Raw genomic sequence first — 13,602 nt, forward strand, 5'->3', positions numbered from 1 at the left:
TTTCCACGAGAGAATGACAGGTGGGCCCCCTTGATTCAGTGCATAATTGGGCCGAGTGGTGGGCCCAATTTGGCGGCCCAGTGAGTCACAGCCTTATCCGTTCGCGTCCCCGCCCTCGCTTCGCCGCGGCAATGGCGCTCCACCTCACCCGTCCCTTCCTCCGGCCGTCGCCGCCGTCGCCGCCGCCGCCGCGGCCGACTCGTCGGAGCTCCCGGGCTCATTGCCTCGCCCCTTCTGCCAGCGCGCGGGGCCCGAGCTTCAGGAGGCCCTACACGTCCGTCCTGGTGGTCCCCACCGGAGTCGGCGCCGCCGTCGGGGGTTTCGCCGGCGATGCGCTTCCCGTGGCGCGCGCGCTCGGTGCCGTCGCCGACTGCGTCATCTCCCACCCCAATGTAAGTATTAACTTCCAGTAGCTGTTAGGGTTAGTTTTGGCTTCTCCATGGTTGAAGATTTCGTCTTCACATAATCACAGGTGCTGAACGCTGCGATGCTCTACTGGCCGATGCCCAACACGCTCTACGTTGAGGGATACGCCCTTGACAGGTTCGCTGAAGGATCCTGGGCTCTCCAACCAGTTCACCAGAACAAGGTACTACTACCAATTTAGTGGTTCTAGAGATTGCTCAGACACAACCATGGATAATGTAATTGTAGGTAGCTAGTTAGCTACGGTTTTGTTGATACATTGACACATTGTGGCTGCTTCAACCTAGGTAGGTTTGGTGTTGGATTCTGGAATCGAGGAGGAGCTTCGACTCCGTCACTTGCAGGTTGCGGATGCCGCGAGGGCTTCTCTTGGGCTCCCTGTAGTCGAGTACATTGTGACTGATACTCCTTTGGAGGTGCTCATTCTGTTCTGATCCCTTCTTTTTTTGTCCTGTGAGTGAGAATACGTTTAAGATCTAGTGATACCTCTAGTTAGAAAGATAATTTAGTGCCTGATGTAATATTCATGCTTACTTATGACCTGCTCATTTGTGGTCTAGATCAAGACATGGTTTGATCCAAAATGTGGGAAGTCTACAGGGAGTGTTGGGAACTCTGATTCTCTCCTGAGGGCAGTTGAGGCCCTGGTGAACCGCTCTGATGTGAATGCTGTGGCGGTTGTTGCGCGCTTTCCAGATGATGATCCAGAAGATTCAGATTGTTATCGGGAAGGAAAGGTAATACTTGCCTGCTCAAGTAGCTGGTTTATTATTTTTCCTAACAGGTTACTGATAGTTGTGCCACTTAGAATTCTTGAAACACCATGTTGTCTTGATTTAGTTTGTTATGGGATGCTCTTCGATTTTTCAAATTTACTGTTTGGACCATCTGAAATGTCCCTTGCAAGTTGCAACAACACTCTCTTTTCAAGTAGTTTGAAAGCTGTTGGCCTTATGGTGTCATTTTGCTCGCTGAATTTTTATATTGATGCAATTCAATGGTTGATACTGATCACGGTAGACATGCTGAGGTTATCATTTGTGGGTGGTGTTCAGCATTTCCAAGCATCTATCATTTCTAATCTTGTATTTTCTTCAATGCCATATCAATGCAGGGAGTTGATCTGTTGGCAGGAGTTGAAGCGATTATCAGTCATCTAATTGTGAAGAAATTCAAAATCCCAGCTGCCCATGCTCCTGCAGTTTTACCCCCAGTTCTCAGTCTGTCAGTGTCCCCAAGATCTGCTGCTGAAGAGGTTTCTACTCTTTCTGCTGAACTATGCTGGTGCATAACTAAGTTAACTAAATATCAGGGATATGCTTAGTAATGACCCTACAATGAAATGTTGTATATCAGGCTAATTTCAAATGTTCACTATCTGGTAGTTACATGTTTCCTTGAAGTTAGTCCACTTGTTCACATCCATTCCTAGCATATAGATCAGTGCTGTCCTATGTCAAATTAAGCAGTGCTCGTTAATTTTATATCATCTTTTTGTACCAGTTCTCATTGATCTTTTTTGTAACAGATTGGACATACCTTTCTACCTTGTGTGCTTGCCGGGTTAAGCAATGCCCCTCAATATGTGATGAGGAGGAATGGAAACATGGATAATGGTTGCATAGTGGCTAGTGATGTTGATAGTGTGATTCTTCCAAAAGATGCTTGCGGAGGAGATGGTACTATTGCCTTTGCTAGAACTGCTACAAAGAACAAGGTAGATATCAGTGATAAGTGATGTTTTATCTTTCCATTTGGATTTTATTATCCTCATGAATAATTGTTTTTTTGCAGCCCTTAATCATTACGGTTCAAGAAAATGAAACAGTTCTTGATGATACCCCTGACAAGTTCAATATAGAGGCGGTATGTACCACATGTCTTGACAATTTTACAAAGCTCTCATTCTGATACTTATGCAAGAAATCCATAGCAATCTTACAGTGTTGACCCTTTTGCTCCCCAGCTAAATGTCCAGAACTATTGGGAAGCCATTGGAGTAATCGCAGCTCACAAGGCAGGTATCAACCCAAATGCTCTTAGAAGACAAGGAATTGATCATCTTAAAAGCTCTCTTAGACTATACCCTGCACAAAATCGTGGTTCTAGGAAATCGGCCTGTTCACCACCGCAGGTGAAACTATATACACATGAACTAGTTTAACAAATTTAGTTGTGCAACTAAAAGTTTATAGAATTCAGTTCTGGCAAGATGGGAGCCCCAAATTTTGAAGTCATTTGTACATATTCCACAAGAACAACACTGCAGTGGAATCCTAGTTATAGCTGATGTACATATACAAGCCAAATTTCTTATGGCATCACGATTTAGAGGTAACATGTAACCCACATCAGTAGTTTGAGTTTGCTAAGACAGAAGCACAGTGTCCTGGCTTTTTGCCCTTCCATTGGAAATACAATTTCATTTCAGTTTACAGCAATGAATGTAGAAGTTTATGCTGAATTTTAGCAAATGCTCGGGCATATGCATCTACTTTGGTACGTTTGGTCGATTAGAATGGCCGGCCGGCCACGTGTGACCTGCGGACATGCACCGCTTGGTAGCATAAGTCTCATTCAGTTGTGGAGTGATTTGGTAGGTATACTGCTTCCCTATTACAGCTACCGATCAAAGTGGAACTACCCTTTTATTTTACGTGTGTAGCTAGTTCAGTTAGCACCTGACTTGCTGTTAATTTACTGTAGTTTCCTGTCGGGTGCGCCTCTTGAGATTAGCATTTCTCGCATGCTTACTTACCAGCTGGTTTGGGTGAAAAATTCGGGCAAAATAGTTTTTGGGTACCTGAAATTTCAGAAATTTGAAGCTGGCATATGGAATCCTCACCGTATCGCTCTATGCAGTATTCGTATTTTGGTTTTGTAAGTAGAAATTTTTTAACTTTAACTACATTCGTAGGAAAAATAACTAATATCTACAACAATAACAAATAAATACACATATTTTATGGTAGATTTTAACGAATAATTTGACGTTATAAATGTTGGTGTGTTTTTCAAAAAACTTAAAAAGTTAGTCAAAGTCACCTTAATTTAGAAAAATACTAAAACACCTTACAATACGAAGCAGGGGAGTAGCAACAGGGCCGGGAATGGATGGTTTGTAGCTACCAGCAAGCGTTCATGGCCGGTTTATGAATTCTTGCTCGCTGCTGCCCGCGCACGAGCCCCTTGCAGCAAGTCGCATTATCGTTCGTTCCAACACGTACCCGGCTGAACCAACCAGCTGCCGGTCGCCTCAGCTCGACCAACCTGATCGACTTCCATTCCAGTCAAGTCAAAGCCCCTCTATCTCCCAGCAACTAGCCCCGTTTCTATATATACATCTGATCATATGCATGCAGAATTATATTGTCTCTTCTACTGCTACTGATCGATCGATCTAGCTAAGACGATCTCTAGCTGTAATTTGTGCTAACACATGTGTAATGAGGTGTCCACGACGGCGCAGCTCTGCAAGTCTGCAGGTGTCATCGCAGCCTCCACCACGGCTCATCTCCGAGCACTTGCCGGCCGGTGATCCGCCGTCGCCGCTTAGCCGGAGCAGAAAGAGGAGGAGCTTCTCCGAGGAAGAGGACGAGCTCCTCCTCAAGCTGCACGCTTTGCTCGGCAACCGGTACGTACGTAATTAATTAATTCCCCCAATATCAACAATATTCAGCTATTAATTCACCGTTTGTTATAATTAAGCAATGATCAAATTAATATTGATGCATATATATCAAGTTGGTCCCTCATCGCTGGGAGGCTACCGGGGAGGACAGACAAAGAGGTCATGAACCACTGGAACTCCAATCTGATGGATAGTACTATAGAGCATCCACCCTCGCTACATGATGATGAACACCGTCGACGGCGTCGCCATCTGCGAAGCGAAGCTCACGACGAACGTGGTGCAAAGCATCCCAGCCACAATTCATCTTCTTCCTCCAAGGACGTCAATGGCGATGAATGTACAGTCGCCGACGACGCAAGTAGCTGTAACCACCAAGATGATAACCGGGCTGTTGCAGAATTGAACCTAGAGCTTACCCTCTCTACGCCTTGCATCTACTTGTTACTTGGACAGGATCGTGAGGATGGATCGAAGAGCAACCAGGGTTTAATTTGATCGATCCTAAAGTATACTAACAACACATTAATTAGTACATCTTGCATAAGCATAAATGAAACGATGGAGCCAATGTGTCATTTGCTAATTAATGAATCCAGCGAGATCGACTGACGATGAGCAAGTTGGAAGTTACTAATCCCACTGTCCCATAATAAACCAATCTTGAGTACATTGTACTACAATAAAAATCTGCACATTGTATCACATTCTGGTACAAGGTTGATATATTTTGGAACAGGTGGAATAGCTACAAGAGAAGGTTGGAATTTAGTAAGTTGCAGTTACAAATTCAAGCTCATCATGCACACTAACCTTCTCTAGAAAAGAGCAATACTATACCTCGATCTTCCCATGACCAACCTAATTCAAACCGGCCAACGGAGTTTCTTTCTTCTAAAATGATAATCAAAGGAAGAAATAATTAACATTTCGATTGCTGAGCTCCCCAAGTTCAGAATAAATTAACGTCATTTCGACATAAAGAGATCGCTCTCGGTAGTAAGCTAGAGATAGAGAGAGAGAGAGAGAGATGCCGGAGTACTGCGTCACCGGCGGGACGGGGTTCATCGCGTCGCACCTCATCCGCGCGCTGCTCGCCGCCGGCCACACCGTCCGCGCCACCGTCAGAGACCCAGGTAACACGCACGCACACTTGCGCCGTTGAGGCAAATGATCGAACACGACGTATGCACGTCTGAGATCTGAGCATGTGTGCATGCAGAGGATGAAGCCAAGGTGGGGTTCCTATGGGAGCTTGATGGCGCGAGCGAGCGGCTTCAGCTGGTGAAGGCCGACCTGATGGTGGAGGGTAGCTTCGACGACGCCGTCCGCGGCGTCGACGGCGTGTTCCACGCGGCGTCCCCCGTCGTGGTGGTCGGCAACAGCAGCAGCAACAACGGCAAGCCGAACGACGACGACGAGGAGGAGGTCCAGCAGCGGCTAGTGGAGCCGATCGTGCGCGGCGCGTCGAACGTGCTCCGCTCCTGCGCCAGGGCGTCGCCGCGCCCGCGCCGCGTGGTGTTCACCTCCTCCTGCTCCTGCGTCCGCTACGGCGCCGGCGCGGCGGCGGCGCTGAACGAATCGCACTGGAGCGACGCCGCCTACTGCGGGGCGCACGGCCTCTGGTACGCCTACGCCAAGACGCTGGCGGAGAGGGAGGCGTGGCGGCTGGCCAAGGAGCGCGGCCTCGACATGGTCGCCGTGAACCCGTCCTTCGTCGTGGGCCCCATCCTGTCGCCGGCGCCGACGAGCACGGCGCTGATCGTGCTCGCCCTCCTCCGCGGCGAGCTCCCCAGGTACCCGAACACGACGGTGGGGTTCGTCCACGTGGACGACGCGGTGCTGGCCCACGTGGTGGCCATGGAGGACGCCAGGGCGTCGGGGCGGCTCATCTGCTCGTGCCACGTGGCGCACTGGTCGGAGATCGTGGGGTCGCTGAGGGAGAGGTACCCGGGGTACCCGATCCCCGCGGAGTGCGGCAGCCACAAGGGAGACGACAGGGCCCACAAGATGGACACCGCCAAGATCAGGGCTCTCGGCTTCCCGCCATTCCTCTCCGTGCAGCAGATGTTCGACGACTGCATCAAGAGCTTCCAGGACAAGGGCCTCCTTCCTCCTCACGCTTGATTCATATGATCCACACAATTAAGCTGCTTGATTAATTAACTAATTAATCTAATATTATTAAGGATCGGAATCACGTAGTACCGATCATATATATGTTCATCTCGAAATTAACTGCAAGTGTGAGATCGAGAATACACTAATACAGTGCTAATATATACTGATCAGTCGCCTGGTGAGTTATTAATTATCTACTTCTATGATCTCGTATATATATCCATGATCTACACTACGACAGTGGGTGCGATGCTGGCACGAACCAGTTCAGCTGATGCCACCAATCACGTACGATCTATTTCCTCCGTTTCAAAATATAAACACTTTTAAACTTTAGCATAGTCTTCGATATACTATTTTAACTAATAATATTTATAAAAGTAAGATGTTTTAAATAAAAAAAGTTTAATGATAATTATACTAACATTAATGTTATATGATTGATGTTTTAATTTTTTTCTATAAATAGTTAAAATTAAAAATGTTTGAGTTAGTATTATTCAAAAATCCTTATATTTTAAAACTGATGGAGTAAATGCCGGTCTTTGCAGCCCACTGACGGCAAGGCCCCAAGAATCAGATTAGGAGCCCAAGCTCGTTGTTTTTCTTAAAAGCCCAAAATCCCAAAGCGCTCAGGCCCGTCCAGCCCACGTAGACGACACGGGAGGCCGACGGACGAAAGATCGAGATGAGCAACGTGTTGAGGGCTTGAGGCTGAGGAGTTCCGCAGCGTGCAGGGTGCAGCAGCCAGCAGACTTGACATCATTGACATGACATGACCACCAGGGATTACTCCGTCCAGGGACCAGGGCTGCAGAGGGCATCAATAAACTAGGCATCGATTAGCGAGATGCGTCAGGCTAGTGCCCTTTTTCGCACGTGGAGGCAACTGCATGCGTGTACCGTCACATGCGTTGCACGATGCCAAGATCCTCGTGAAGCTCATGTGCAGTTACTGTTACCATCCGCCCTTTCCATCCACCGAGAAGTCCAGACCCGACCACAATTCCATATTTTAGTGGGAGTGGATTCTAATCCCTCGAGAAGATATTCCTTGTATACCTTTTTCTTCTAAATTTGATACAAATAATTGTGAAAAATTCTGAAAAAAATTGACAGTGTAGAGTATAATGATACCTACTAGTTCACCAAAATTCATGATCAAATTCGATCTACGCATCGAGAAAAAAAGACAAATTTAGATATAAACAGTACGCTACTATTTATACGCTGAATTTGTCTTTTTTATATCTCGATGTGTGAGTTGAGTTTGGACTTAAGATTTTGTGGAGTTGTATATATGTGTTGTCTGAATGTTGTCAATTTTTTCCAGAATTTTTCATAACCGTTTGTATGGTTTTTGAGTAAAGGAGGGAACATCCTTTAAGGGATTAGAATAGTTTACCTAGTTCAGTCGTGTTTCCCGTGTTCTGACAAGTGGGGACAGCGCCACGTGCGCGCTCGCTCTTCTCCACATCTCGTGGACTCGTTCGTGGGCCCCGTTGCTGCCTTCCTGGTCTATAAATACACACACTACTATCACACTCTGCATCTCAAACCCAACTTCTTAAAGAACAAAAAACGATCAGCCATGAAGAGCGGCAACCTGCTGACGCTCACCCTGGGAGCCCTCCTCCTCGCCGGCATCCCCATCTCCTCCGCCGCTGTCACCCCCAACAGCAACATCCGCCTCCCCACCGACGGCGGCGACGAATGGCCGTCACCGCCGTGGGACTGCTGCGACAAGCTGAAGCAGTCGCCGCTCAGGATCTGGCCGCCCAAGTACAAGTGCCTGGACGAGGTCGACCACTGCGCCGCCGCCTGCGAGGACTGCAAGCGTGCCGACGGCGGCGGCTACGTCTGCCGGGACTGGTACTGGGGCGTCAACCCCGGGCCCAAGTGCACCGGCGGCGGCGGCGAGGAGGCGGTGAGGTCGAGGCCGTGGAAATGCTGCGACGACGCCGTGTGCACAAGGTCGATGCCGCCGACGTGCAGCTGCCAGGACAAGGTGAGGTCGTGCTCCGGCGGCTGCGGCAAGTGCGTGCAGGTGGAGTCGCAGCCGCCGCGCTTCCGCTGCCTCGATCGCTACCACGGCTTCCCGGGGCCCAAGTGTCACAACCAGCCAGCTTAATTAGCTACTCATGTTAATTAGCCTCAGATCATACGATCCAACGGTGAATAAGAGCGACGCGTCGAGCAGGGGCGCACGCGCTGACCGCTCGATCAGCGTTAACGCCTTGCTTGCTGCCGAGTAGCAGTGACATATGTGTAACATTCGTGTGGTCACGTATGTTTTTTTTCCTTTATTGTGTTTCTTTTTCTTTATTGTGTTTGTTTTATCTGGATCGTGAGGGAATGTTTCGGTGACCAGAGTACGTAGTACTAGTATGTTGTGGTTGCTGTCCAATAAATAAGATGAATTTGGTAGCAGTCTCAACTCTCAATAGTCTGTTTGTTTGGTCTCTTCTTATTACTAGTACTAGCTAGAACATCATCGCATCACCTCCCAGAATTGGTTGTTTAACCGTAATAAAAAGGATCGATTAATTTGGTGTCAACAGGGAAGAACAGATCAGGGATGATTTTTGTCGTTTAATTTCACCCCGTTAATCCTATATGGCAATCACGTGTCGGCCATGCAAATTAATCATCCCGCCTCTGGCCTTCCCTGCTGGCTGTGATGAGCACGTGGATAAATCATCAGGTAGAATTCACGGGCGATAATTGTCCCATTGATCGCTTGTAGCAGTAACATGTTACCGGCAACAACTAAGCAAGCTTGGTCCGTTCATCGCTAGTTTCGGCCCAACAACGTAAGCCAGAGCCGCCGTTTCGGCCTAATAACATTAGCTCGGGTAGAAGGAGCCCGAAGAAGCCCATAGAGTTGGGCTCCTTCCCGCCTATTCGCCCATCACGGCCCATAAAATAGGCCCAATTCTCGGTGGCCCAAATAGAGTGTTGGGCTGGATAGAATGCAAATCGTCCGAGACAGGCCGTGCTGACGGGCTGTAGGGCCCACAGGCATCACGACGGCCGGCGGTAGGTAATTACCGCTGACCTTAGATCATGTTGCCGTGTCACGTGGTTATGCGGACACATATTTAAATTATTAAACGTAGTATAATAACAAAATAAATTATAGGATTCGTCTATAAACTGCGAGACGAATTTATTAAGCCTAATTAATATGTCATTAGCAAATATTTACTGTAGCACCACATTATCAAATCGTGTAGCAATTAGCAAAAGATTTCTCTCGCAAATTCGTCGCAATCTATGCAATTAATTTTTTTAGCCTATATTTAATACTTCATTCATATGTTCAAACATTCGTTTTCATATGGTGAAAAATATGGACAGGGCCTAACTGCGGTATATCCCATAGGTTCAGAGCATTGATAAAAGGTTGACAAATCTAGATAACTTTCTGTCGAAATACTAGTAGTATAGTTTGTAGTACTATCTCCGTCCCATATTACTTGTCGCTTTGAGTTTTGTTTTAATATTTAATCATTCGTCCTATTAAAAAAATTTAGAATTATTATTTATTTTGTTTGTTACTTGTTTTATCATAAAAGTACTTTAAGTATGACTATCATTTTTGATATTTGGACCAATTTTTTAAATAAAACGAATGATTAAATGTTACAAATAAAAAAGTCAAAGCGACACGTAACATGTGCGGAGATGTAGTATTTTTTTTTTCGGAGGGAGTAAAGTGAGGAGCACGACTGATCGATGATAGGTCAATCAATTGCGCGTCTTTTATTAATGGCTGGCTGGAATGAAAAGCCGCCGGCCACGTATGATACGATGGGAGCTAGCTAGTACTACTAGAAAGTCAAGGCACGAGTCGTCCCTCGTCCCATTTGGACACTGACCAAGCAAGCAAACGCGGTTGCCGGCTTTGCCGCCTGCAACACTGCGATACAAACACACCCCACGGTCATGGACGACGTACGTACGTGTCTCCTCCATAAATCACCAGACTACCTGCACTAAACTATAGCTCTGCACCCCGCCACCGGGTCGCGCGCGTCGTTGAAACGTCACACCTGCTAACTGCACTGCACTTCTGCGTGTCTGCGTCGTGTACTCGTGTGCACCGTGTGCTTTGGTGTTTTAATTTCTCTCTATTTTGCTCTGCTGCTGCCATGCCGTGGTCGTGCGGCTGGTGCGGGAGGTGGAGGAGGAGCAGCGGCGGAAGAGGAGGAGGCGCTGATCGTGAGTCCAACGGCGGTGGCGGCGGCGGCGGCGGGGCGGCGTCGGGGAGGGAGGAGGAGCAGTGGAGCCTCTTCATCGAGCTGCCCGTGCTGGAGGCCGCCACCCGTGGCTTCTCCGACGACAACCTCCTCGGCCGCGGCGGATTCGGCCCCGTCTACAAGGCTTGTTTCTTACTGCCATCTCATCGTCCCCTTTCGCCATGGCTTTGCTTTGCTGCTAGGCTGTTGCCCTGTTTTGCTTGTGGAATTCACCTAACATTAACAAAGACTGGTTTTTTATTGGTTGGTCAACAAAACCATTCCTTGCTTTCCATTCTGATTTTGTCCTTTTCACCTACCAAAACGACACAGATGATTGATCTAACCCTGTCTATGTATGGGTAATGGGTGTATTATCTTTTCCATGGACAAATATCTTTTCTACTGTTTGCTGGCTCTCTCTCTTTTTTTTTTCACCACTAATAACTGATTATACCTGCTCTGCTACTTTCAGACATCATTTCGTCAAATTAATATGCGATATTAATTTTTTTTCCTCTCTTTTGAGATTCTAATCTCAACATTGCACGAACCAAAGCATCATTTTTACTCCTGCAAAGCAAAGCAGTAGTAGTAAATAATAAACGTACCATTACTTGTCAGGAATTTTACATCTTGGGAAGAATGAACTACTAACTGACAAAAAATCGGTTGATCTTGTTACCATCTCTCTTCAGGGGGTGCTCGAGAATGGGCAGGAGATCGCCGTCAAGAAGCTGTCGCTGGAGTCACGGCAAGGTGTGAGAGAGTTCTTGAACGAGGTGAGGCTGCTGCTCAAGGTGCAGCACAGGAACCTGGTCTCCCTGCTCGGATGCTGCGCTTCCTCCGGTCACAAGATGCTTGTCTACCCTTACTTCCCAAATGGCAGCCTCGACCACTTCCTCTTCGGTGACACCTCTCTCTCATCTGCATACTACTGTATTATGTTGCAAAATGTCCTAATTATTAATTGCCATCAGATTGCTTCTGAATTACGGGTAGAATTTGTGAGCTAAATCTGACAGTTTGGTCATTTTTTTTAGTAGTATAACGAATCACTGTTATCTGTTTATCATTAATCAAAACACAAAGGTTCTAACCTCGGAAGCTAGGCACTCTGTTGGAGAGTTTGTGGTGCACAAATCATAATAGCCAAAACTCTATGGTAGTTCTGAACAAAATTCAGGGAAAGTGCTTGTAGAAACAGTCATTTCTGGTAGAAAAACAAGTCCCTACTGGAGTTCCATTGTTTGTGGCCTAGTGGTTTCAACTTTCAAGGAGACCAAAACGATGAGTTAGCCGTGGCAAAGCATATATTCGCACAGACACAGTCACACAGAGTTGTTCAGTCAATTAAGCAGAACACAGAATCTGCAAGAAGTCTTTTTGTCAGTCAATGTAAGGAAAAATCTGCCTTGACGTTCTCATTGACCTTTACTGTGTCAAAAGCAATACTTCGATTGCTTAATCTCAAAGGCTCAACATATCACATCAAATCGGGTATGGCTATATGCCATTATGCCGCCCAATGTCTTTGGATTGACCATTTCTCGAATAGGATTTCTTGTCATTTGGAGTAATCTGAACAACGCCCGCCCCCCCCCCCCCCCCCCCCCAACACACACACACACAAAAACTTCTGTGTGGACAAACAAAAGACAGAAAGTTCAATTAGCTACTCCGTACCATAGTTTGAAATGCTCCATGATTTTGTTAAAAAAAACATAAAGCATAACTAATTATGTTCTTTACAATTTCCAGTTTAAACATAAAGATACGCATGTACCTATACTTAATTCCATCTGCATATATAATCCATACAAAACCAGATCAGTATTCAGTACTACATCCATTCCAAAATTAATATAACGACTTTTAGCACTAGTCCAGATATATGACTAAAATTTACTATATTTTAGGACAGAGGTAGTACAACATAAAAAAAAAAAAACAGCAAATGCTCTGCAACCTGCTGTATGTATGATACCTGTTTATGTACCTCTAGACAGAAAGAAGAGCGTGCAGCTGGATTGGCCCAAACGCTACCAAATAATCGTCGGCCTAGCGAGAGGCCTCCTCTACCTCCACGAGGAATCCCCCGTCAAGATCATCCACCGAGACATCAAGGCAAGCAACGTGCTCCTCGACGAACAGCTGAACCCAAAGATTTCAGATTTCGGCATGGCAAGGCTCTTCCTCGAGGACGCCACGCACGTCAACACCTTCCGGATTTCCGGCACATAGTGAGTAATTACACCAGAACCCATCGTTGTTATTCACTTGATCCGTCCACAAAATCTCTGTAATTGCGTGTGAGTACAGTAAGTGATACGTCGCAGTGGTTACATGGCTCCAGAGTACGCGATGAACGGCTACCTGTCTACGAAAACCGACGTTTTCAGCTTCGGGATGCTGGTGCTGGAGATCGTCAGCGGGAGGAAGAACATCGATAAACATCTCGACGCCGAAAAAACCGACCTCCTGAATTACGTAAGTACTCTGAAATAACAACACTGGATTCTGAAAATTTATCTTCCAGGAGCAGCATTGTGAGTTGTGACTGAATCTTTTTTTTTTCTGGAAATTATTCAGACATGGAAGCTGTCAGAGGAAGGGAGGCAGATGGAGATCGTGGACCCGGCGATGGCGGAGAGGGACGCCGACGAGGCGCGGCTGTGCGTGCAGCTCGGGCTGCTGTGCTGCCAGGCCGTGGTGTCGGACCGGCCGGACATGTACACCGTCCACCTCATGCTGTCCAGCGACTCCTTCACGCTGCCCAAGCCCGGCAAGCCGGCGATCCACGGCCGGGTCGGCCGGTGGATGAGCACCACCACCACGGCGTCCTCCGCCGCCTCCACCGCCAACACGGCCACCACGCTCGGCACCGACACGATGACGACGAGGGCGTCGGCGTCGGCGGCGGCGCTGGGCGGCATTGCCGAGGACGACTCCAGGAACTCCATCTCGATCTCCTTCACCACTGAAGGCCGGTAAAACAAGACAGGAATTCAACCATGGACAGTGCAAGTAGTAGGTTAGATAGATACTGTCGGAATTTTTTATCCAAATAACTGTGTTTTGATTGATATGAACAGGAGTACAGTTGCTGTGAATTAATTGGCAGTGCATATGCACAGAATTTTGCATTTGGGGCAATCCATTCTGACTCATTTGGGCCGTAAA

The 13,602-nt window shown here is 47.2% G+C and overlaps 4 protein-coding genes across 5 annotated transcripts; all 4 read left to right on the forward strand.

The window, feature by feature from the left end:
- The first annotated feature begins 88 nt into the window (after nt 1–88).
- On the forward strand, nt 89–4,557 carry LOC127760592 (uncharacterized). Of its 2 annotated transcripts, none has more exons than XR_008015109.1 (10): nt 89–392; nt 473–589; nt 714–842; nt 987–1,163; nt 1,541–1,681; nt 1,955–2,143; nt 2,221–2,292; nt 2,393–2,443; nt 3,896–4,060; nt 4,171–4,557. XR_008015109.1 is itself a non-coding variant. In XM_052284875.1 (10 exons), the coding sequence occupies exons 1-10, from the start codon at nt 132–134 to the stop codon at nt 4,221–4,223; spliced, it is 1,359 nt and encodes a 452-aa protein (XP_052140835.1). In that variant the 5' UTR covers nt 89–131; the 3' UTR covers nt 4,224–4,557. The 2 variants fall into 2 exon arrangements, 1 of the variants encoding a protein (XP_052140835.1); XM_052284875.1 differs by having other exon boundaries at nt 2,393–2,447.
- A 515-nt stretch (nt 4,558–5,072) lies between these two features.
- Nucleotides 5,073–6,368, forward strand: LOC127760594 (tetraketide alpha-pyrone reductase 2). Its single transcript, XM_052284876.1, has 2 exons — nt 5,073–5,193; nt 5,280–6,368. The coding sequence occupies exons 1-2, from the start codon at nt 5,088–5,090 to the stop codon at nt 6,182–6,184; spliced, it is 1,011 nt and encodes a 336-aa protein (XP_052140836.1). The 5' UTR covers nt 5,073–5,087; the 3' UTR covers nt 6,185–6,368.
- Nucleotides 6,369–7,734: 1,366 nt separating this feature from the next.
- LOC127753775 (Bowman-Birk type bran trypsin inhibitor-like) lies at nt 7,735–8,608 on the forward strand. The gene has a single exon (XM_052279202.1). It carries the CDS (start codon nt 7,770–7,772, stop codon nt 8,307–8,309), a length of 540 nt encoding a protein of 179 aa, XP_052135162.1. The 5' UTR covers nt 7,735–7,769; the 3' UTR covers nt 8,310–8,608.
- Nucleotides 8,609–10,067: 1,459 nt separating this feature from the next.
- On the forward strand, nt 10,068–13,602 carry LOC127765416 (cysteine-rich receptor-like protein kinase 44). The gene is made up of 5 exons (XM_052290324.1): nt 10,068–10,563; nt 11,118–11,328; nt 12,425–12,662; nt 12,759–12,909; nt 13,012–13,602. Exons 1-5 carry the CDS (start codon nt 10,333–10,335, stop codon nt 13,411–13,413), a joined length of 1,233 nt encoding a protein of 410 aa, XP_052146284.1. The 5' UTR covers nt 10,068–10,332; the 3' UTR covers nt 13,414–13,602.

The sequence above is a fragment of the Oryza glaberrima genome, chromosome 1 (assembly GCF_000147395.1).
Source record: "Oryza glaberrima chromosome 1, OglaRS2, whole genome shotgun sequence".
Classification (NCBI taxonomy): domain Eukaryota; kingdom Viridiplantae; phylum Streptophyta; class Magnoliopsida; order Poales; family Poaceae; genus Oryza; species Oryza glaberrima.